Here is a 22,021-nt window from a genome sequence, read left to right as displayed (position 1 = left end):
CTGAAGTCCCACCAGGAATAAAAAGGGGTAAAAGGGGAGGACGAAAGAGGAAGGAAAAGGAGGGGGGCGACGAGCCGTTGTGCACTGTCTCTGCACCTGTGGTGGCAGTGTACGGATGGAGGTATCGCATACGCCCAGAATTCGGGTGACAGGTGACAGTTGATCGGATCGGCTTGGCGGATGCTGTGGATCTGCCGGGTGGAACAACGATTGGGCTTGGCAAATTCGGGGGTATCCAGTACCTATACCTCCAGGATTTCAAAAGTTAGCGCGAGTACCTGATGGGGCCATATTGCCACCGCCTTCCAAAATTGTATATCACCCCTGCCACACTAACGTTTGAAATCCTGGAGGAGGTGTACCCCGTACCAGGTAAAACAGTAGGGTTGTTTGACTGCGCCGTTTCGTCTGGAGAGTACATACATTGGCTCAGACATACAGGGAAACTGCTCGGAAGGGAAAGGTGTCGTATAGCCGCACTTCTCCATCTGCTGCACAGTTCTAGCTTCCGATAGGGAGTATAAGGACCCGTCGAGATTAACAGCCATGTAAACGGCCTCGGTAGCCATTGATGAATATTTATTAACATCCATGGGTTCCATTTTCCCGCCCGCACCGCCGTATTTGTAGGAGCCAAGAACCAGGAAAATGCCCAGCTTTGACATCATCCATAGGTAGGTAGTACGGGGATTTTTCAGTCGGACCAAAGAGTCTCATCACATTTCACCTCCTTTTTTCTCCGTATCTCGGACTTGACACCTGCTGACGGCCTTCGGTAGTTGTATCAGGCCTGTGGCGGGCCAAAGCTGTTTGGGTTCGACAAAGTGACTTACCCGGCTACGAGGCAGTGGATATTTACGTCATACCTAGAGATGATCACTTGGTTAGTTGCCGAAATCTGGAACCTCTTGAAGAAGCAAGTGGTGGAAACAAAAACCCTCGCACGAGTTACCCTGTTTACTAATAGGTTAAAAGTATCCACTAACAATCTCTCGTGGCTTCCTCCCGAGTATTATTAAGGAATGACCTAGAGAAGTTAGTGAGCTGGGTAACTCGTGCGAGCGTTTTTTCTTCCACCACTTGAGAAGTTGCAGATCTCTGTGTGGTCCTGGTGGCCCATGGATTCTCAGTTTCGGGATCGACCATGGACCAGAATATCTTGTTGGTTGGACGCCACTGGACGCGTAACCAAACACTTCAAAATAGAAAATCGCATCTCCATCTTCATCACATGAATATCCACTTCGCCTTCTCGAATGGCCGTCTAATGGATGTTGTTGCTGGACTGGTTCCACTGGAAAGCTTGGTTGGCTCGCAACTCGGTGCATCCATCATATTGAGTCGTGCCCATCCATTTACCTGATTAATGAATTCTGCCGATCCTGAGCAGGAACCTGCCAGGTAGGATCCATGTTACTTTACATGCAGGCAACTAGGTGGATATCATGCCATGTGACAATGGCTTCCATGAGCTTGATGGTAAATAGGCTCGGTCAGGAAAAAAAACCGGCACCGCAAACCACAACACCACTCTAAATAGCACCATTCTAACTGTAAATTGCAGCCCCAAAAAATTCTTACCAGGCGCCTTCCAACTTAACACAGCTTTGTGATTGCTATGGGATCGTCTCTACCTATTAAATGATCTTTTCCTGGCTTAATCTAACTTAGTCTTCCCCAGCTAGCTTGGTCGATACTGTTTGCAGTGCCGGTTTTTTTTTCCAGACCGAGATAGGCTTGGAAACATCCCAAGGTTTACCGCCAAGCACACGGCTCTTTCGCGTCATTTCCAATTTTTATTTCCACTGCAGATGTTCTGCGGCTTGGCCCCACTAATCCCCACCCCCACCACCTTTTTAGATTCTTATTGTTTCACCTCCATCTTATTCTGCCAATTGTGATGTTCAATGCATCCACGCAAGGGCCCACTAATGGACAACTAAGGTTAGGTGCAGAAGACGTGATGCCCAGAGCCTCAGGGCTTGGCTGAGCTGAATCTGATGGGGCAACCCGTTGGTGGGTCCTTCCGTTTACAGATTCATTGAATCGCTAGTCGATGTCTTGGTTTTCGCAGGGAGTTCCAACCTACCATCGGTACCTCAGTATTGGTACCTGCCAGTAGAAGGGACTGCAGGTGTTCTAGTGTAGGTTGGTTGTATGTACCTGTCCTCCGTCCCCTGTTGCCAACGGCAGATCCTATTATTAGGTAATTTAACCCCCCCAAAAAGACGTTCCTGTCTCTAAATCTTGGCGAGTCGTCCCTCCATCACTCTTCTTTCTCCCCGCTTTAATGTCCTTCTCGCGATCTTGGGAGCAGTGTTTCTGCTCCTACTCTTCCCTCGTTTATCATATCTCGACGTACTTGTTTGTTGAACTCTACTCTCTCTCTGTTCCATTTCCGGGAACCGCTGTGCGACTTCTCTTGGATCACATTCCACAAGCTCGTGGTACCCAGTTAGAACCCTCGTTTGACTCGGCACACCTTGTTCAACATTGACCTGGAGTCGAGATTCGACTCGAAGCGACCCAAGCGAACTGCCCCCGACCGATCCGCACTGTCATAACCCCCGGCCCATCGAAAACGAGGGGTGCGCCTGATCCTCGCGCAACTATTTCTATCACTCATTGGCGGTCTTGCCTCTCAGAATAGGTGTCATGGGAGCCAATTTGCCGCCGCCGCATCGCTGCTTCAACATGAGGAACCCATTCGCGAGAATCGTCTTGCTCGCAGTCGCAGCCGTCTTCATTGTGTTCTTGATGATTCGATCGGACGCTATTGACGTGCGGGCGGCCATCCTGAGGACCGCCAAGGGAGCAAAGGAGGCAGGCTCCTCACAGCATCCGTTGCATGGACAGAGCAGCGATGTAACCGGTACCAAGGAAACCACAGACTCCGCCGGTGCCTCCTATACAAATTCGTCGCGGCCTTTCATCATGTCCTGTGACTACGACATGAGTCGTTTGCAGGAGCTTCAGGAAAAGTACAGCCTGCAGACCAAATTCGAGTACACCAAACGATACGTCAGGATCTCTCGACAGGACATAGAGCGCAAATCAGTCACGAAACTCGACCAGGACTTCATGCCAGATTCGGTGAAGGTCATTGACCTGAAGAAACAGTACAAGATGGAGACATGTCCGGAGCCATTGGCGGTCCCGGTCACCCGGTCTCCCTTCCCCTCCAATGCCAATGCTTCCGACTTCATCTTTGGTGTATCGACAACTTACAATCGCTTCACCGACCCGGCGACAAGCTCAATCAATGAGTGGACGTACTGGTTGACCGACGGGAGAGGCCACTCGAATGGTGGGAAGCTGATTTTGATGCTGCTGGGGGCCGCCGAGCGGGAGTTGGAGGATGCCTACAGCAGGCTCTCGGCGGTCGGTATCAACGTGGATGTCTACCAGTCCGACCCGTCCATGGAGATGGCGGTGCGCTACCTCACCTTGGTTCCCAAACTGTACAACCACCCGGACCGCAAGGCCCGAAAGTGGATTGTTACCTGCGACGACGACACCTTCTTCCCCTCCTTCAACGCCCTGGTCGAGAGGTTTGAGGAGTTCGACCATGAACAGCCCATGTACATCGGCACCCTGTCTGAGGATGTCAACAACATAGAGCGCCACGGTTCCCAGGCCTTTGGAGGAGCCGGCGTCTTCCTCAGCACACCACTGGCCAAAATGATTGCGGATAAGTACGAGAGTTGCAAAGTTGACGAGAAGATAAAGGAGTCCAACACGGGCTGGGGACCGCAGGGTGACATCCTGCTGCGCAAGTGCATCTATGACAATTCCGAAGTCAAGCTCACCGTCCTACCAGACCTGTGGCAGTTGGATCTCTATGGCGACCCGTCTGGATTTTATGAGTCGGGTATCAAGCCCCTGTCGCTGCACCACTACCGGGGCGGCGGCTGGCACATTGCATTCCCGTGGCAGACCACCAAGGTGGCTCACCTCTGCGGGGAGGATTGCAGCCTACAGCGCTTCCGAACCAGGGACGATTTTGTCATCTCCAACGGTTTCTCGATCGCCTACTATCCTAAGGGGATTGATTTCGACATGAACCAATTTGAGAGGACATTTAATCCGGCCCCACGGGACAAGGGTTGGAATCTCGACCTAAGATTCGGCCCTCAGCGGAAATCGCTCCACAAAACGGGGCGCAAGATATCATGGGACCTCCAAGAAAGCACCGTCAACGACGACGGGGGCGTCAGCCAGATCTATGTTCGCAAAAGCGACGACTGGCGCTGGAAGACCAAAAGCGACGAGCCCATGAGCGACTTGGACGGCATCATCGAACTTGTCTGGATCTCATGAGGCTTTTCTCTCCTGTATTTTCATCCCTTCTGGATCTCCTCATCATCCATTCGGCGCATTTTCCTCGTAACCGAGTCTTCTGCTTGTTATTTTGACCGGGCTTCCTGATTCATCACCACATTCATCGACGTCCCACGAAGCGACTAGACTCGCACCGTCAGCCTCGGCAAATAGGAGGAGGAAAGCGGACAAAAACATCACCACATCTATTAAATGATAATCCATAATGTCACCCGCACTACAGTCACTCACTATCTGCCTGGGTTTTATCACAAGCATCTCATATCATGGAGCATCGGTCCCGGCCTCTACCCGGACATGGCGTTGGAACGGCATATGTGCTCCTAGGACAGGACACATCAGCAGACTGCTTTGCTTTGCAGGTTGGGCCTTGAACCGCAAGAGTTGCGGTTCGGACGGGCACCACGGAGGATACATCTAATCATTTTTTTCCTTTGCGGTGTAGATAGACACGGCCTTCAGCCGGGGGTTTTTCCCCTTACCATCCGGCGCATAGACTATATGGTATTTCCCTTTTGCTCTTTGCTACATTTTGGGGAGATGGATTTCTGGGGAGTTAAGCGAAAGCTTCGCTTGTAGCTATCATATCGGTGGCCATCTCAGGTGATATATGGAGGCTACAGGAGTCTCGGGATGGTGGCACATCGATGCCTGACTTGTGATGGACAGAGTCCTCGTACATAGACTTAACTCGGATGTTTTGAAAGTCAGCCCACAGCACAACATTGGGACGAAGCGAGTGAGCCGGCCACGTCGTTCTAGCCACGCCGTCAGCGCCGTTTCCTCACAGATTCTGCGGCAAGTCTTTGGGTATCAGAGCTTCTATTAATCATGCATCACACCTCACGCCTGCCTCACGGAATCAAACGACCATCAAGTATCCTTTCACCTCCCCCTCCCAATGCCAGCCCTACTGTCCAACCCATCCTCTCTCATCCCCGTCTCATCAGTGCAGGCCAGTCTTGCCATCCCCAACCCCAGGCCGCGGCGCCTGCCCGACGTCCACGTAAGCGGGCGGCAAGTCGTCGGGCACTGCGGTCGACTCGGTGTACGCGGGGGGCCCGGGGCTCGGGACCACGTTGGCGCGGGGCTCCGCGGCTGCCTCGGCGAAGCCGACGGTGGGGCCCCGCGGGTGGGGCTGGGAGTCGGAGTGGCCCCTCCAGCCCTCGGCGCCGCGGAGGACGTCGACGAGGGTCCTCGCGGCGGCGGGCCAGTGGTCCGGGCCCGGGCGGGGCTCGACCCCGCCCGCGAGGATGCGGGACACCGGGGCGCGGCCGCCGTAGAAGGCGGCGTTGGCGTCGCGGCGCTCCACCACGACGGTGCCGTCGACCTGGACGCCCGCGTAGAAGCCGCGCGACTTGACGTAGCTGTAGACGGGGCGGCGGAGGGCGTCGCGGAGGGGGCTGGGGCTGGGGCTGGGGCTGGGCCTGCGCTCGGTGGGGCTCTGCTGCGGCTCTGCTGTTGCGGGGGAGACGGATATGGTTGGCGCTGGGGCGGTTCCGGCGCCGGTGGTCACTTGCGGCTGGGGCTGGAAAGTGGTGGTTGGTGGGGGGGCTTCGAGGGGGCGGGTTGGGAGGTCGGCGGGTGTGTCGGCGGGTGCGGAGGTCGTGCCGACGGGTTTCTCGTCGCCCATTCTACCCCTCTCCCGACCGCCCTCGGCGCCGTCCTTGCTCTTCCCCTTGCCCTTGCCCTCCTGCGGCAGGCCCCAGTCGACCATGCCGCCGGCGCCCCAAGGCCCGGCGGCGACGGCGAGGTCGGAGCCGAGGCTCATGCGGGTGCGGGTGAAGGCGTCGAGGGCCTCGTGGGTGTTGATGACGACGACGCAGTCGTAGATGTCGAGGCCGAGGACGAAGCCGGCGCCGAGGCTGTGGACCTGGACGCCGCTGGGGGGCGACCAGGAGCCGTCGGGGAGGCGCGCCACGAGGATGCCGCTGCCGCTGGCGCCCGTGACGTGGAAGCCCGCGCGCACCGTCGTGAAGATCAGGAGGCCCTGCGCGCGGGCTATCACCTTGGACGGGATCGTCAGCAGGACGCGGGACTTGGACTTCGGGTTGGGGCCAGCCGCGGTGGTGGTGGTCGTGCTGGTGGCGGCGGCTGCTTTGCTGGCGGGGTCGCCTTTCGTGGCGGCCGCGGTCTGCGGGGCGCTGTTGCTGTCGCCGTTATCGCTGTAGATTCCGTCTTCTGAAAGGTTGGGCGTCAGTATCATTATCAGGCATCAAGATGTTGCTAGCCGTTGCTCTCTGCTTTGGGAGGGAATTTACTGCAGAATGCCCTCAGGATCCTCGCCGCCTTCTCGCATTCCTTGTCCATCGTCGTAGGTAGGAAGGCCTCAGACCCCATCTTGTTCGCCAGCGCGTTCAGCGGCGCGGCGGCCTTGGTTCCCCACTCGGAGAAGCGTTGCGACCAGCCGCTGGGCTTGGCATCGGCGTGGTGGGGAGGCGGATCATCGTCGTCGTAGAGCCCCGTGGGCGTGGGCGAGGGCCCGGCGAAGTGCGGCGCGTCTAATTTGGACGGGTCGTAAGCTGGGATGTCGTAATCGGGAATCGGAGTCTCGTTCGGGTGCTGCTGCTGCGGGTTCGCGGCATCGCTTGGAGGAGGTCCCGGAGGTGGCGGGGGGTAATAGTGTTGCTCCACTTGCCCCGGTTGGAGAGGAATCTTGTCGGTTCCGCTCGCACTCATGGCGATTTCGGCGATCGAGTTGGAAGTAGGTTGTGGATAAATGTATGGCAACTTCAAAATAAGTTTGTTCTTTCTTGGTCTTTGGTTGGGATGTGGAAGGAGCTTGGATGCGATATGAGGGGTAGCTAAGGTGGGGTGGGGTGTTCGTCACCTCCAAGTAATCGAGCTTGGCGGATCTGCCTGGTCAAGAATTAGGTGCTCCGTACATCTGGATTTCCCTTTACTCTGGGCCACGTCTTTTATAGGCAAAGGTCCAAGGCACCGAATAGACACTTACCGGGCGGACGCGTATCGATGTGGCTTTTGTGCCACTCCATGCGTGTTTCCCGGTTGCGAGTTTCTTATGTGCATGAGACATCTTCGTAGCATGCCTGCTTTGACGTCATCGCTGTGGCTGAGCTCAGGACGCGCCACGACCTAAACACATCACTTTCGAAATACAAACAGAAAAAGGGGGAAAGAACGCCTTCCCAAGATTTGAATCGGGCACTGAAACTGTACCGCGACAAACCAACTTCTATCAAGTGTCTTCCTGCGTTTGGTTTGCGGGCAAGGGTTATTCTCGATAGGACAAATCTGTTTATACCCCCTTTCCAGGCAGGGGTTGCCTAAGCAACCGGTCAAAGGTTGTGAGAATCTGTACAGTCTGACAGGACGATATCGACGGAGACAGCCATGTGGTCTGGGCAATAATTTGGGTTGACTAAGGCTTCTCTGAGAAGTGAGCTCCAGCCCATAGTGTGCCTAACATGAGATACATAACAATTCCATCCCTCAACAGATAATGACTGCGCAAGATCTGTTTATATCCGTCAGACTTACATCAGAATTTATCTTTTAACCAGTCCATGAGTGTGTTATTTTCCAGGTCCATCCCAATTGCCATCTGGTCTTCAGTTAATAGTACAGGTCACCGACGAGATGGATACGATCGTGCCCGATTCGAAGATGGTGACGTGATCCACAGCGAATGATTCCCCGACCGCGATGGTTTCAGAGAAGGCTTGGCAGGTCACGTCCTCGTCCTCCAGGCCAGTGACCCCGGTAAGGGTAGCGCCGGCAAACTCCCCGGCTATCTCAAATGTGCCGGGCACAGTGATGTCGTTGGTCAAGAACGTGTCGGGACCGGTCAGGAGCTGCAGAACGGCCTGGCCCTCGCCACGGGCTGTCTCGCGTACCGGCGAGGCAGACACAAGGGAGGTTAGGAATCTGACGAGAGGCGTTGTGGGCTTCATCTTTAGGTCGTTCTGAGAATGTTAACTAGTCTGCGTAGCCGGCTGTCGAGGATCAAACCAGAAGAGCGTCTGATTGAGCGTACCTCACGTCCTTGGTGTCGGTGCTAAGGGGAACGTGTTGGGTGTTGGTGGAACTTGATGGTTAAGGCCGGGTTGGGTTCTTGTGACGCTTGCAGTCTTTTGATCCATATGCCCACGGCCAGCGGCCATGAGCGATATTTATCCTCCCCTGCTGAACCTCTGGGGCTCCCTCAAACTTATCGAGATGGTTGTTAATGATGACGGAACAAGTTGAGCGAAGCAATCGGGTGCTATGCGCAGCCGATCTGCACCGAGGGTCCATCTTGGTCTGATTTGACAGGACCTTTGCCCCGAAGTTTTGGAACGACATGACTTTGGGCAAGGCAGATGGAAATGAATCACAATGACTTGATTACCTGCGCATGTGCATGAATATGGGAGAGCCTTGCAGAGGTACCTCAACGTATGTCAGACTGCCTAGCCTAAGAAGCATGAGAGCTTCTATCATCAGGGCCTCTGTCTGTCAGCCGATTTGAGACGAAGGTGCTGAGCCATAAGCGGAATGCTTGCGATGATATTACCATCTAATGACTGTAGTATCATCCGGTCCTACAGTCATTGAACTTAGAATGAGGCCCACCTTGGGAGATAGACCCCTTTTCCGAGGCTCCGCGTCAAAGTCAATCTTGGGGCTGCAAGGCACCAAGTGGAAACCGATAATGCATTAGCTTGCAGGTGTCGCCATTCAATCCTCATGCGAGCTTTGCATGACGACACAACACACGACCCGGGTTACTGAGTCTAGCATCAGAAGCGATGGTTGGGCTGCTCTAGCAGCGCGAAATCGCTCTCTGGGTTTAACGACGCATAAGGAGGTCCTAAATGATCAGATCAGAGAGATCCGGCGAAGTTAATCAAGATACCAAATGAAGGGATAACAAGGTTCAGGGGTTCATGCAGAGGCGGCGGAAGCGTCCGTGAGTGGATGACCATTGTCTTCGCAGCTCCGGAAAACAGGGTCCAGTGGACGGCTAGACCGGGCTGGCATGAGCGTAATATACATCCACGAAACCAAATCGGAACCAGCGGGGTGGACATGGCATGCAGCTGACGAGGGTTACTTCCGTAAGATAAACGGGGAGTGATGAGGACGTGGACTACGGTTGGGTCTTGACCAGCAACGCATCACATCTTGTTCGGGAGGTTTCAGGAGGTTGAATTGTGGATGACATAGGCGGAACCTACGGATTTTATATGTAGAGTATGGAACTGCTTAGGCCGGATTGCGAATCGTAACAGAATAATTCGGCATGTTCCCAGGATATAACCTAGTACTACTGACTCGTCAGCCAGCTTAGGACTACCGAGAGACAGTCCCTTTGCTGTGTCTTCACGTTGCTGCTATGGCCGGAAGCGATAGCTCTGACCGCCATCCACCACCCGCCATTCCAGTCTCCGATTTGGACGTTGAACCAGTTATTCAGATCCACGTCCAACCCCGTATCTCAGACCATCCAAGAAAGCGAAACGTGTCCACTTGGCGTACACACGTCCTACCAACCCCATCTTAGCGTGGTCCGCACAGCACGCAGCATCTAGCCTGGAAGTTGACAAGATCTGAATTCGCAGCCATCCACAATCCAAATAGGTCTGGCGCAGTGCTGATTTGTCAGAGGGAGACACAGCATATGGTGTCGATCGCCTCTCGCCACCCCCAATACAGACGATAGCGCCAGAAGCCGCTTTCTAGCGCAAACATGGCACAAACGGCTGGATAACGGGCCGGCAGGTTGTAAATCGGAGCAGAGCAGGGACAAGGGCCCTGTTAACGTCCGTCTCTGCCTGAAGAGACCGCCCCCTCATAGCAGTTCGAAGTCGTCGTACTGGTCCCGATACTTCATGATGTTCCGCTTGATCTTGCTCCCGGCCGTCCAGGTGACGTAGTCCTCCATGTTCCTCGTGACCAGAAGCGCTGGGTCGGTGACGGTCTCGACGCCCAGCCGGACCTCGCCCGACTCGATGAAGGACGTGGCGGCGCGGACCGTCTCGGCCATGCGCAGCCGCGTCAGCACGACGGCGAGCCGGCGGCGCGCGAACGCGGACACGGTCGCCTTGTGCTCCACCTCGGACAGCCGCGACGCCTGCGAGAGGACGCCCATGTCGTACAGCTTGTCGAGGAGCAGCCTCTCGATCTTCAGGCGCACGGGGGAATCGGGCGGGAGGAGGCTGAGGCGGTGGGCGAGCTGGCGGAGGGACTTGGGAGGATGGGATTAGCTGGGGGCTAGGGAGCGAGGAGAGAGCCAATGGATTGGGGACTCACTCCGCATATTCTGTTTAACTTGTCATAATCTTCCGTTTTTTGGATGAGATAGCGCCGGATAACTTGTGACCGGTTGCTGTTTTCTTGTTTGTACGAAATGAAATCGTGCTTTTTCAAGAGCTTTTGCTCGTGATGCTTGAGCTTGCGTACCATTTTGGAGAAAGGTTATGGATGGTCAAGAGTTTAGCGCCGAGAACCAAGAGCTTAGAGAATGAAGTTCAAAGATGTCAAAGGTTTTTGGCTGCTTGTTAAATTTTCCCAGGTTGACTTGCACGGATTAGATCCCCGCGATTCAATGCAAGCGGTCCGTGCATTGTTATCACGTGGCTGGTCTCTGTCCAACACGTGACCCTATTGGGAACCGAGGAAGGTCTTCGCATTTGATCCCCAAATGAAAATGAACAACAGTGATGCTAAAACAATTGGATGCTATGTAAACTATCGTATGGAAGACCTCTGAGCAAGGGATGTCGGAAATTGGAGGAGAAATCATGACCTCATACCTCCTCCGGTTTCAAACTTGAGGAGCCTCGTCTTGTCTGGAAAGTCTAGCTGGCCGGGGTAGCCGAATCCTCCATGGTATGATCGAGCGGGGGCGGAGCAGGGAAACACCCATGTAGTGTCCAGCTCCGTCTGGCAAGCTACAAAGAGGAAAGACGCGTCCGGCAATGTTGAATTAAGGTTTTTCATGACAGTTGCAAAGACGGATGCTTTCGGCTCCAAGACGGGCTGGCAGCTGGCTTAGACTCAGATCTACCTTGCCAAAACACGTGCCAAAGCCAAGCTTCCATCCCTCCATTAGACCTGGAAGTTAATGATGAAAACTCATGCCTTCGTAATTGCACCAGACGGTGGAGATGAACAGAAGCACATCTGACAATCGTCTTGTTTCAACTGCTCCTGTTAGGGGCCTCCCGGTGTTACTCTACCAATAATAGTAACCGCTAAATTAGACTACTAACAGAGTTGCAAGGCCGATTGCCTAACAGCTGTTAGTACGCCAGAACCAATCAGGCCGCCTCCTTCCGCATTCCCCAGCCTTCCATATCGTCGTTTCCAGGTTCGATGGCGCGTGTTGTGTCAGCAGGAACCCACTCTGATTTCTTCCCTCTTGTCTTTCTACTGTCTGCGTCATCCTTCTTCAACCAGACAGTAGCCATTCCCTTCAGCTTCTTTGGCCCCTTTCATTTTTTTTTAAGAAGAACTCGAATTTCCTGCTCGATCGAGAGCCGGCTGTTCTGTGGGTTGTTTGTTTACCTTTTATTTACCTATTTCCCCCCTTCGTAACCCGGTACTGCCCCGCTCCCACGACGACGACCACACTACCCGCACGCCGGTTTGGTTGCCCGGTTTAGCGCGGAGATTTATTTGCATTTGCATCTGCATCCCCCTGGTGTTTAGCCCTATTGCACCCATTTCTAGATATCCATATCAGCATCCCCGAGCGATTTTACCCCTCGTCGCCAACAGCGCGATCCCTCAGGACGCCTTCGTGATGCCTCAAACCGACTTAAACGAGCTGTCTCGGAACCTCGAAGAGCCCCTAGACTCTCCCTCCTCTACTATTCCCGAACCGGGCCTCGATCTCTCCATGTCCCCGCCTGAAGTTTCCATACTCGCAACCACTAATGACGATGACGCCGACCCCAGCACCACCGACCCCGAAGGCCGCGCCTTCGCCCCACCACCGCGCATTGCCGCATCGCGATTCTACCACCCCACAAACCAGTCGCGGCGGAAAGAGAGCGCAGCCTCGTCCCGCCGCAACAGCATCTCGTCGGTGCAGTCGCGCTCGTCGCACGGCGCCTGCTCTCTCGCCGGTGCCGGCGAGCCCCAGAGCAAGTATATTGCCCAGCATCTGCGGCGCGCGTCCATCCTCGAGAGCCGCAAGGCCCGGCTTGCCGACCGGGCCGCCCATGCGGAGAAGGTGCGCCTCCGCGCCGCCATGGCCAAGGCCGCCACCAAGGACATCAGTGCCAGCGAAGAGCGCGCGCTGGCGGTGGCGATGGCGAGGGAGAAGAACCTAGCCGAGATTGCGGCAACGTGTGCGGAGGAAGTCAAGAGGGCTAAAGCGGTGGCCGAGAGCATGAAGGAGAGGCGGGAGCAGGAGATACAGAAGCTGAGGCTGCAGATGGAGGAGAGGATGGCCGAGGCGGAGCGGCGGAGGGAGGAGCTGCGGAGCCGGAATGCCGCCAAGTTTAGAGGGCGAGAGAGGGGCCACAGCTTGATGATGAGCAAGCCCTCGCTGGCGGAGGTTTTGCCCGACGTTGAGGAGGTCAAGGAACGCGAGTCCAGCCCCATGCGCACGGATGTGGCAGCTTCCAAGATTCAGTGGTGGTGGAGGGCTGTCAAGAGACGGCAGGCCGTCGCTGAATTCTCCGGGCTCGGACTGACTGTGGACGGCGTTCGGGATACCTCATTTGAGAAGGTGACAGAGCTGCTCGCACAGGAGAATGTGCTCCTGATCACGGCTAGAGTCCTCCGGATATGTGGTCTCAGGGAGGGTGACACGGGGTCGGTGAACGAGATGGCCGCAGTGCGGACATTCTTGAGCTCATTTCTCATCTTGGGCCATCCCGCCCAGGTTCTCAGTAGCAAGGAGGGCAAGGGAGATCAGGAGCAGGTTGGAGCAGCTCAAGCGCAGCCAATTCCTCGTGATGACCTGGCTAACCCACAGCTGCAGGAATTGGTTGGTAAGGCGAGAGACCTGCTGATCTCGTTCGAGAATGTCCTCTCCCACCTGACGTCGCTCAATAACTACACGCCTCCCCCAGCGCTTTTGCGGTCACTTTCGGAGGTGTACGCGACCTTCCACAATGCATTTATTGGTTGGAAGGCGCGGGATTCAAACTCGTTGGTCGAGGTCATGGTGATGCAGTTTGTCGAACTCGACGCCATCTGGCAGACCGTCAAGGACAACACGGACGGCTCCGTCGACGAGGTTTACCGACAGAGCATCCAAGACAACCAGTTGAAGTTGATGGTCAGGATCAAGAAGCTTGCGGGTCCTCAGCAAGGCAAGAATATGGTCTTTGAGGCCGTCAGGAAGGCTCGAAAGGCAAGAGCTAAGAAGCCGACCGGCGACACGAAGCCTCGCATGGCAGACCACTCCATCTCGACCGAGGCGGCAATGGGAGACCTGGGTGCTCAGGATCACCATGGACCTTCGAACCAGACCCAGACACCTACACCGCCGGCCACGCCTTCTCGGAAGGACCAGGTAGTCCACGCGAATGTCCATGCTGGCAAGATTCAGGGCTTGTTGCCCGACAACAGGGTTGTTGTCCACGAGCTTGCTATTAACAAGGAATTTCGGATCGCCGCGGACGAGTACAGGGAGCAGCAGGAACACCTCCTTGAACCTCTGTTCCGCGAGATGAGATGCACTATGCAAACCGATAATCAGGAGGCACATTTCCTACTCCTTCTGGAGGTTGCGAAGTACATCCGGGAGAAACTACAACGCTTGGTTAAGCCCGGCAACTCGATGCATACCTTCATTGCCGAGTTACTTGACACAGATGTCGCGCACCAGCAGTTCGTGACGGGCAGTTTCTCGTACGAGAAGTTCTTCCAGGCCATGGGGTCCCTGTTGCCCAAGCTCTGCGCACCGATCCGCGATGACGAGGTGAAGGAGTTGGTCGACACGAAGCTCAGCCAAGGGAACTACGTGGACAGACTCGAGGCGTTGATGGGATTCACCGATGTCATGCTCAGCGACTACGCAAACTACCTGCTCCGTCTTGCGGCGCCTCAGATAATCGAGTCCGCGACCCCGTACGAGGCCAAAATCTTTGCCGCCGGCCTCGAAACAGGCAGATACGATTTATCGGCGGCCGAGACAGCATGGCGAGCAGCCCGCCAGAAGATATTGGCCGAGGCTGCTCGCCGAGACCCAGAGGGTATCAATCACCCGAGGTCAAGGCCAACACCGGACCGAATCTACTCCCAGATGCTTGTTAATCTCTTTACCCAACTCGGTCCAGTAGCCGAGGAGGATGTTCCGGAGATGCTGCGTCTCGACTACAAGCGCACAATCCGCTCTGGGCAGATGACGAGGCGCATCATCACCGCTGGGGCCATTCTCCTGCAGTGCAAGAACATTCTTAAACGAGACGTTCGCGCTCCCTGGAGGACAGAAGCCAGCCGGATCATCAATGTGCTCGAGGCTGCCGAGCTGCACGGCGACCAGCTGCCCGAGACGACGGTCGACAACATCATGACTGTACTCGAATCCGGGCGTTCGATACCGGCGGCGACAAAGACGCACCTACGTGCCCTCGTCTCGAAACTCGTCCTCGCCATCCGCGAGGCTGCCGAGCGCCGTGAGCCGGAGCCGCGCGAGCCGGTACTGCGCCTGCTTCTGAGTCGCCTGAGGGCCCACGTCCTAGGCCGGTTAGCCGCGGCGTCGGCTAGCGAGAAGGTCAGGGCCACAAGCACTGCTGGCGAGAAGCTCGCTAGCCTGGGGCTGGCCGAGTTTGTAGAGAAGGTGCGTGATATGGTCGATGAGATCGCCAAGGTCGGCGCCGTCGACCGCGACGCCCACGGCTTGTGGTGGGAGACCGTTGCGGGCAAGGTTGAGATGGCCGAGGGTGCTGCGGCGTCGGGTTCTGGCGCCGAGGATGCGTGAGGCGGCGGGGCGGGATTACTGGCATGGGAGTTGAGGATGATGGGTGGGTTTGGCGGGGGGCCGTTGGCATGCATACAGGCTCTCTGCCTGTGTTTAACGACTGTATGTTATGGTTTCGGTTGGGCGGTTTCCTTCGGTCTTTGCATCGGCACTGTGACGGGCACATTGGGGAGAGGGTTTTCGCGTGAGGGAAGGGGCATTTCAGATTGGTTTCGGTCCTGGCTAGGCTCGGGCCACATATTTCTTTGTCTCTTTTTCTGGCCTTGTTACTGGAGTTTGGAGTGGGGGCTTCCTTCATCATCATCATCCATCATCATCATCATACATAGTACTGGAGAGGGAGGGCATTGCATTGCCTGGGTAGATGGTTCTAAGCGTCAGGTAAACTGTAGTGAAGCAGTCGAGAGCGGGCGAGAAGGCGAGGGATCAGGCTTGATCACCTATATCTAGATTGCCAGTGTTGCTGTTTGAATACGATCGATCACTCTGGTTGTGCGGCATATGGATATTCTCGGCTTGTCTGACAACCTAGTAAATTGGGCAACTTGGAAAGCCCCACGCTGAGATCTGTGATTTCGTTACCTTCCCGATTGGTCCTTCCTAGCTTGAAGTCATATTGAAAACTCGCCAAGATGAGACCCACTTACCCCTCACCCCACTTCCCAACGAGACGTCTCCAAAGCGTCACTGTTGTTGACTGCCCGCTTACTTACCTGACCTTCCATCCCTTGGTAACTACTACACTACACCTGGCGTTCACTATCTACGCTTCGTGACCATGGCCGACCGCGATATCCTCCCGAGCGACTTCAAACCAAGTCACTATGACCTGAATATCAAGGATCTGAACTTCAATGACTGGTCCTACAAGGGAACTGTGGCGTAAGTGCTACTTCGGGAACCCCTCCTGCCCTCCTGCTTTCCGAGGCTCCGATCGTTTCGCTGCCCAACATTACTATCCTTCTTCAACTCCCCTATAGTCTCAAGGCTCCACGCCTACTGCTCATAACTAATATTGGAACAGTATCTCTGGCCAGCTGGTCAATCCTACAAAAGAGATTGTCCTCAATGCCATTGAGCTCACGTTTCTAACGGCGAAGCTCACTGTTGATACTGGCAAGACTGACCAAACATGGGAAACCACCGAGTTCACCGACGATGCCAAGAAGCAGCGAGCCACCATCACCTTTCCCGAGGAGCTGCCGCCTTCAACCAAGGCTGTCCTGACTATTGAGTTTACTGGTCTTCTCAACCATGACATGGCAGGCTTCTATCGCAGCCAATACAAGCCCACAGCCCCAGCCGCCGCCAGCGTGCCCCGTGACGATGAGTTCCACTACATGCTCAGCACCCAGTTTGAGTCTTGCGATGCCCGTCGGGCCTTCCCCTGCTTCGATGAGCCGAATCTAAAGGCCACCTTTGACTTTACTATTGAGATTCCCCGCGACCAGGTGGCGCTCTCCAACATGCCCGAGAAGGAGACCACTCTCGTCGATGGGGACAAGAAGGTCATCGCCTTTGAGACCACCCCTATCATGAGCACGTATCTGCTCGCCTGGGCTGTCGGCGACTTTGAGTACCTCGAGGCCTTTACCGAGCGGCGATACAACGGCAAGCAGCTCCCTGTCCGCGTTTACACGACCCGCGGCTTGAAGGAACAAGGCCGCTGGGCGTTGGAACACGCCCCCAAGATCATCGACTTCTTCTCAGAGCAGTTTGAGCTCGACTACCCGCTGCCCAAGAGCGACATCTTGGCCGTGCACGAGTTCACACACGGCGCTATGGAGAACTGGGGTCTGGTGACGTACCGGCTGACGGCCATCCTGTTCGACGAGAAGCTCTCCGAGGCGCGCTTCCGAAACCGCGTTGCCTACGTCGTCGCGCACGAACTTGCCCACCAGTGGTTCGGAAACTTGGTCACCATGGACTGGTGGGACGAACTATGGCTGAACGAGGGATTCGCCACCTGGGCTGGCTGGCTCGCAACAGACTACCTCCATCCAGACTGGGAGGTGTGGCCGCAGTTCGTCAACGAGGGAATGGAGCAAGCTTTCTCGCTGGATTCTGTTCGGGCTTCGCACCCGATCCAGGTCGCAGTGCGTGATGCGCTCGACGTCAACCAGATCTTCGACCGAATCAGCTACCTGAAGGGGTGCTCTATGATTCGCATGCTGGCTTCTCACCTGGGCATCAAGACTTTCCTCAAGGGCATCGCTATCTACCTCAAGAAGTATGCATATCAAAACGCCAAGACGGAAGCTCTGTGGTCGGCCCTGAGCGAGGCGTCCGGGACAGATGTCAACGCCCTTATGGGGTCGTGGATCGAGAAGATCGGCTTCCCTGTGCTCACCGTGGCAGAAGAGCCGGGCCAGATCACGATTAAGCAGTCTCGATTCCTTTCCACCGGAGATGTCAAGGCTGAGGATGACGAGACCATCTGGTGGGTGCCCTTGTCTCTTCAGGGGAAGACGGGGGTGCAGGGAATCGAGTCTCTGGCCCTCACTACCAAGGATTCCACCATTCGAGGCGTCGATGAGAGCTTCTACCTCCTGAATGCAAATGCTACGGGGTTCTACCGTGTCAACTACCCGCCCCAGCGCCTGCAGACCCTCAGCACTCAGCTCGATCGGTTGGCTGTCGAGGACAAGATCTTCATCACCGGCTCAGCAGCGGACCTTGCGTTTTCAGGGGACGGCACTACCCCTGCTCTCCTTTCCTTCATCCAGGGGTTCAAGAATGAGACGCACTTCCGTGTCCTAAATCAAGCTCTCGACACTATTGGCTTGGTGAAGTCTGTCTTTGGCGCCGACGAAGTCATCAAGAAGGCCCTCGAGAAGTTCACGTTGCGGCTGACGGAGAACGCCCTGAAGAAGGTCGGCCTTGAGCCCGTCGAGGGTGAAGACTTCAACACTGCTCTTTTGCGGAAGAGACTGCTGCTCACCGCCGTTGGCAACGGCCACGAAGAGTAAGTTGAATCTCTCATGACTCCTCTCTCCTACTCCTACTCCTATTCCTCTACTCTCAACTAACCTACCTCCTCTGCAGAGTGATTGCCGACTTCTCCGCCCGCTTCGATGCTCACCAGGCCGACCCTGCATCGGCTGCCATTCACGCCGACCTCAGGTCTCCCGTCTACCGTGCCGCCATCCGGACCAACGCCTCCGCCACCGTGGCCGCGCTCAAGAAGGAGTGGTTCTCCACCCCGGCCATCGACGGCAAGGAGATCTGCCTGTCCGCCATCGGCCACGTCGGCGACGCTGACGTCATCTCCTCCGTCGTCCTGCCTTTCCTCTTCAGCGCCTCTCCCCCGGCGCCGGCCAGCGAGTCCGTCCCCGGCGGTGACATGCACATCCTCGCCACGGCCATGGCGGCGAACCGACAGGCTCGGCCGCTGCTGTGGGCCTACATGAGGGACAACTGGGCGGAGCTGACGTCCAAGCTGGGCGGCAACCCGATCCTGCTGGACCGCATGATCAACGTCAGCCTGGGCAAGTTCAGCGACCGGGCCACGCTGGCGGACATTGAGGGGTTCTTCGACCAAAGGAGCACGAAGGGCTTCGACCGCACGCTCGAGATAGTCAAGGATAAGATCCGCGGCAGGGCTGCGTACTGGGAGAGGGACGCGGGCGCCGTGCGGGAGTGGCTGGGCGCGAATGGGTATGCTTGAGGGAGGTCCCTATCGTTGGGCGTCTAGAGCCGGGACCTTTTTGGGCTGTTGCGAAGCTTGAAAGGGGGCGTGTACGGTTGAATCCAAGATAGTCTGCCCCAGGGCTTGGGAGAAAAGTATGCCGCTGTTTATCAATCCACCTGCTTCCCCGTCCGGATACCGTGTGCCTCTCTCTACCTCCCTACGGCCGTTAGGCCTGATTCTCTTGGGCATCTTTACTTCCCATCTCGGGGAATTTCCCCAGGAGTAGTAAGATTTTGAAGTCCAAACCTGGAGGAGGTAGGTGTCCAGTGGTGTCTTGGACTCCAATGTTAGGTCTGTGATGAAAAGGGGTGGCTTCAGGCCCCGCCACCTAAACCGGGAGTTTGTCCCCGATACTTGGGTCCAGTGGCCAAGTGAGGGGGGCTAGGGGGGCCTGCGTTTACGAGTTGACCCATATCATGGGACAAGCGACGCACACCTCTGCAACTAACTAGACTAGCACTCCAATTACAGGGCTGATGTCCCGTCGGCGAAAGTGAGTTAAAAGTTATTAGCCAGCCCATCTTGAAGCTGCCGGGGACCTAGTACGGTAAGGCTGTTCGTGGAGAAACGACGGTGGCATACTGAGGTATGTTCACAAGCCCAGTAACGTCTGGGGTAAAAGACCCGTCGGGAAATTTGTGCGGCAAGGCCCGGGGATGATCTTATCTGTCTGCGGCTTAGAGCTACACTACACCGCGGCAGTACTCAGTAGTCTTCTCTCGGTGTAACATTTAGTTAAACAACCGAACCTTGGAAGACCCTGTGTGCTGGACTGTTGCACCAATGACAACCTAATCCAACCCACCTGGGCAAATTACTAACGGTCCACAGACGAGTTCCAGAAGGGGCAGGTATGTGCTGGACCTCCCCAAGGCTCGTGTTGAACCTGCGGGTATGAAGCATCCCTCAATTTTCCCCTTCAACTCCGCTTCTCGAAGACCAAGCTTCGAGCACGCTGAGAGGGGTTAGCATCTCCACACTCCCCAGATTCCCCGCACAGCATCATCCGTTTTGCTTTCGTGAGTCCTGTCGTTTGGTTTCACTTCCACACTCCTCCCCAATTCGCATCTCTGGTATTCGTTCACATGGATCGGCATGGTACGATCCTTGTGCCCTCCGAGTTTGCACCCGTCGGGTTTCAATGCCCCAGGAAAGGGCCGACATGTCATCTCGATACCCCGACAATCTGCAACCTTGCGCTCCATAAGTAATGGATCGTCCTCCTCCCTGGCCGAACTGGTCTCCTCCACAGGGACCGGTCTGTTGGTGATTTGACGACAAAACAATACGCATCCCGTCTGCTGCCCAAGCCGACAAGCATATTTGTCGCATCGACCCCGAACCGCAAACCGATTTGCTCCGCGAGCATCCAGATCCATATCCAGCCTCAGATCGCCGCCATGCTTTCCAAGGAATTCTGGAGGAAGCGCTCGCTGCGCGTCCGCGACGACAAGACCACCAAGGCCGCAGAGCTGACCCTGCGCGAATCCATCTATCCCATCTGCCTCGTCACCATTCTGTTCTTCCTCTGGGGGTTCTCGTATGGCCTGCTCGACACCCTGAACAAGCACTTCCAGACTACGCTGGACATCAGCAAGTCTCGGTCTTCGGGTCTCCAGGCTGCGTACTTTGGGTTCGTGCCACCGTCCCAGCAGGCTACGTGATGCGCCGTTGAAGCTGACTGTCGCCACCAACTTTCTAGTGCCTACCCCTTGGCTTCGCTGGGACATGCCGCCTGGATCTTGCGTCACTACAGCTACAAGGCTGTCTTCATCTGGGGTCTCTGCCTCTACGGCATCGGCGCCCTTCTCTGTATCCCCGCCATCATCCATCACTCGTTCGGTGGTTTCTGTGTCTGTATCTTTATCATCGGCAACGGGTTGGGGTCCCTCGAGACGGCAGCGAACCCCTACATTACTGGTGAGCCCCTTGAGCCTCCCGCGCCCCCTCATATGCCGGGCACACACTGACAATTCTCCCAGTCTGCGGCCCTCCAAAGTACTCGGAGATCCGGATCAACATCTCCCAGGCCTTCAACGGCATCGGCACCGTCGTTGCCCCGGTTCTCGGGTCGTACGTCTTCTTCGCCTTCGACGATGAGCGCGCCCTCAAAAACGTCCAGTGGGTGTACCTCGCCATCGCCTGCTTTGTCTTCCTGCTTGCGGGCGTCTTCTACGTATCCCAAATCCCCGAGATTACCGACGCAGATATGGCTTTCCAGGCCAACGAGACGCATGCCGGCGCGGACGACCAGCCACTCTGGAAACAATACCGCCTGTTCCACGCGTCCTTTGCCCAGTTCTGCTACACGGGTGCCCAGGTGGCCATTGCAGGGTAAGTCGCAAATCTGCTCCAACCCCTATCTCCCCGTTTCAGTCTCATTGTCCATCGACACTTTGCCCACCCTCTTGACTGCCCTAGTGCTGACTATTGCCCGCGCCACCAGCTATTTCATCAATTACGCGACCGAGACCCGCGCCAACACGCCCGATTCCCTAGGATCGAAGCTCCTCGCGGGCGCGCAGGGCGCCTTCGCGCTGGGGCGGTTCTTCGGCGCGGGGCTCATGCACTACGTGCGGCCCCGCTGGGTGTTCGGCTTCTACCTGACCATGTGCATCGTGTTCATCGCGCCGGCGATCACTCAGCGCGGCAACGTGGGCGTGAGCATGCTGTTCGTGACGCTCTTCTTCGAGAGCATCTGCTTCCCGACCATCGTGGCCCTGGGCATGCGCGGCCTCGGCCGGCACACCAAGCGCGGGTCCGGGTTCATCGTCGGAGGCGTCCTGGGCGGGGCGTGCGTCCCGCCGCTCACGGGCGTGGCGGCGGACAGGCACGGCACGGGCAGGGCCATGGTCGTGCCCATGTGCTTCTTCGTCGCGGCGTGGTCGTACGCCGTCGCTGTCAACTTCTGGCCGTCGTACCGCGACTGCGCTGACGCGTTCACCACCACCGATGTCGGGCTGGTGCCGCGGAGGGGGTACGACGAGGAGAGCGCGAGCGCGAGCGGCGTCGGGGGTGGGACGCTTGACGAGGAGAAGAAGGGTGGTGTGGAGCAGACGGAGGGGAAGGAGACGGAGCTCATTAAGGGGTTGTGAGGGCGGGGA

The 22,021-nt window shown here is 56.4% G+C and overlaps 6 protein-coding genes across 6 annotated transcripts; 4 read left to right on the top strand and 2 right to left on the bottom strand.

The window, feature by feature from the left end:
- Window positions 1–2,254: 2,254 nt before the first annotated feature.
- QBC33DRAFT_3173 (glycosyltransferase family 31 protein) lies at window positions 2,255–4,433 on the top strand. The gene has a single exon (XM_060423552.1). The coding sequence runs from the start codon at window positions 2,656–2,658 to the stop codon at window positions 4,318–4,320; it is 1,665 nt and encodes a 554-aa protein (XP_060288485.1). The 5' UTR covers window positions 2,255–2,655; the 3' UTR covers window positions 4,321–4,433.
- Window positions 4,434–4,858: 425 nt separating this feature from the next.
- On the bottom strand, window positions 4,859–7,515 carry QBC33DRAFT_3428 (uncharacterized protein). The gene is made up of 3 exons (XM_060423771.1): window positions 7,298–7,515; window positions 6,603–7,200; window positions 4,859–6,522 (listed from the first exon to the last, which is right to left on the bottom strand). The coding sequence occupies exons 2-3, from the start codon at window positions 7,018–7,020 to the stop codon at window positions 5,288–5,290; spliced, it is 1,653 nt and encodes a 550-aa protein (XP_060288484.1). The 5' UTR covers window positions 7,021–7,200; window positions 7,298–7,515; the 3' UTR covers window positions 4,859–5,287.
- A 2,239-nt stretch (window positions 7,516–9,754) lies between these two features.
- On the bottom strand, window positions 9,755–10,832 carry QBC33DRAFT_3466 (U3 small nucleolar ribonucleoprotein IMP3). The gene is made up of 2 exons (XM_060423797.1): window positions 10,597–10,832; window positions 9,755–10,531 (listed from the first exon to the last, which is right to left on the bottom strand). The coding sequence occupies exons 1-2, from the start codon at window positions 10,747–10,749 to the stop codon at window positions 10,136–10,138; spliced, it is 549 nt and encodes a 182-aa protein (XP_060288483.1). The 5' UTR covers window positions 10,750–10,832; the 3' UTR covers window positions 9,755–10,135.
- A 1,247-nt stretch (window positions 10,833–12,079) lies between these two features.
- On the top strand, window positions 12,080–15,226 carry QBC33DRAFT_483110 (T-complex protein 11-domain-containing protein; the record flags this gene model as incomplete). The annotated part of the gene is made up of 1 exon (XM_060425379.1): window positions 12,080–15,226. The coding sequence occupies exon 1, from the start codon at window positions 12,092–12,094 to the stop codon at window positions 15,224–15,226; it is 3,135 nt and encodes a 1,044-aa protein (XP_060288482.1). The 5' UTR covers window positions 12,080–12,091.
- Window positions 15,227–16,004: 778 nt separating this feature from the next.
- QBC33DRAFT_553721 (putative aminopeptidase) lies at window positions 16,005–18,893 on the top strand (the record flags this gene model as incomplete). Its single annotated transcript, XM_060429438.1, has 3 exons — window positions 16,005–16,108; window positions 16,251–18,191; window positions 18,272–18,893. 3 exons carry the CDS (start codon window positions 16,005–16,007, stop codon window positions 18,891–18,893), a joined length of 2,667 nt encoding a protein of 888 aa, XP_060288481.1.
- A 1,424-nt stretch (window positions 18,894–20,317) lies between these two features.
- On the top strand, window positions 20,318–22,012 carry QBC33DRAFT_443420 (major facilitator superfamily domain-containing protein; the record flags this gene model as incomplete). Its single annotated transcript, XM_060424222.1, has 4 exons — window positions 20,318–20,550; window positions 20,620–20,837; window positions 20,900–21,251; window positions 21,364–22,012. The coding sequence occupies 4 exons, from the start codon at window positions 20,318–20,320 to the stop codon at window positions 22,010–22,012; spliced, it is 1,452 nt and encodes a 483-aa protein (XP_060288480.1).
- Window positions 22,013–22,021: the final 9 nt, after the last annotated feature.

This window comes from Phialemonium atrogriseum, assembly GCF_030411735.1.
Source record: "Phialemonium atrogriseum strain 8032-3 unplaced genomic scaffold QBC33scaffold_1, whole genome shotgun sequence".
Lineage (NCBI taxonomy): Eukaryota > Fungi > Ascomycota > Sordariomycetes > Cephalothecales > Cephalothecaceae > Phialemonium > Phialemonium atrogriseum.
This window is presented reverse-complemented; position numbering and strand designations above follow the sequence as displayed.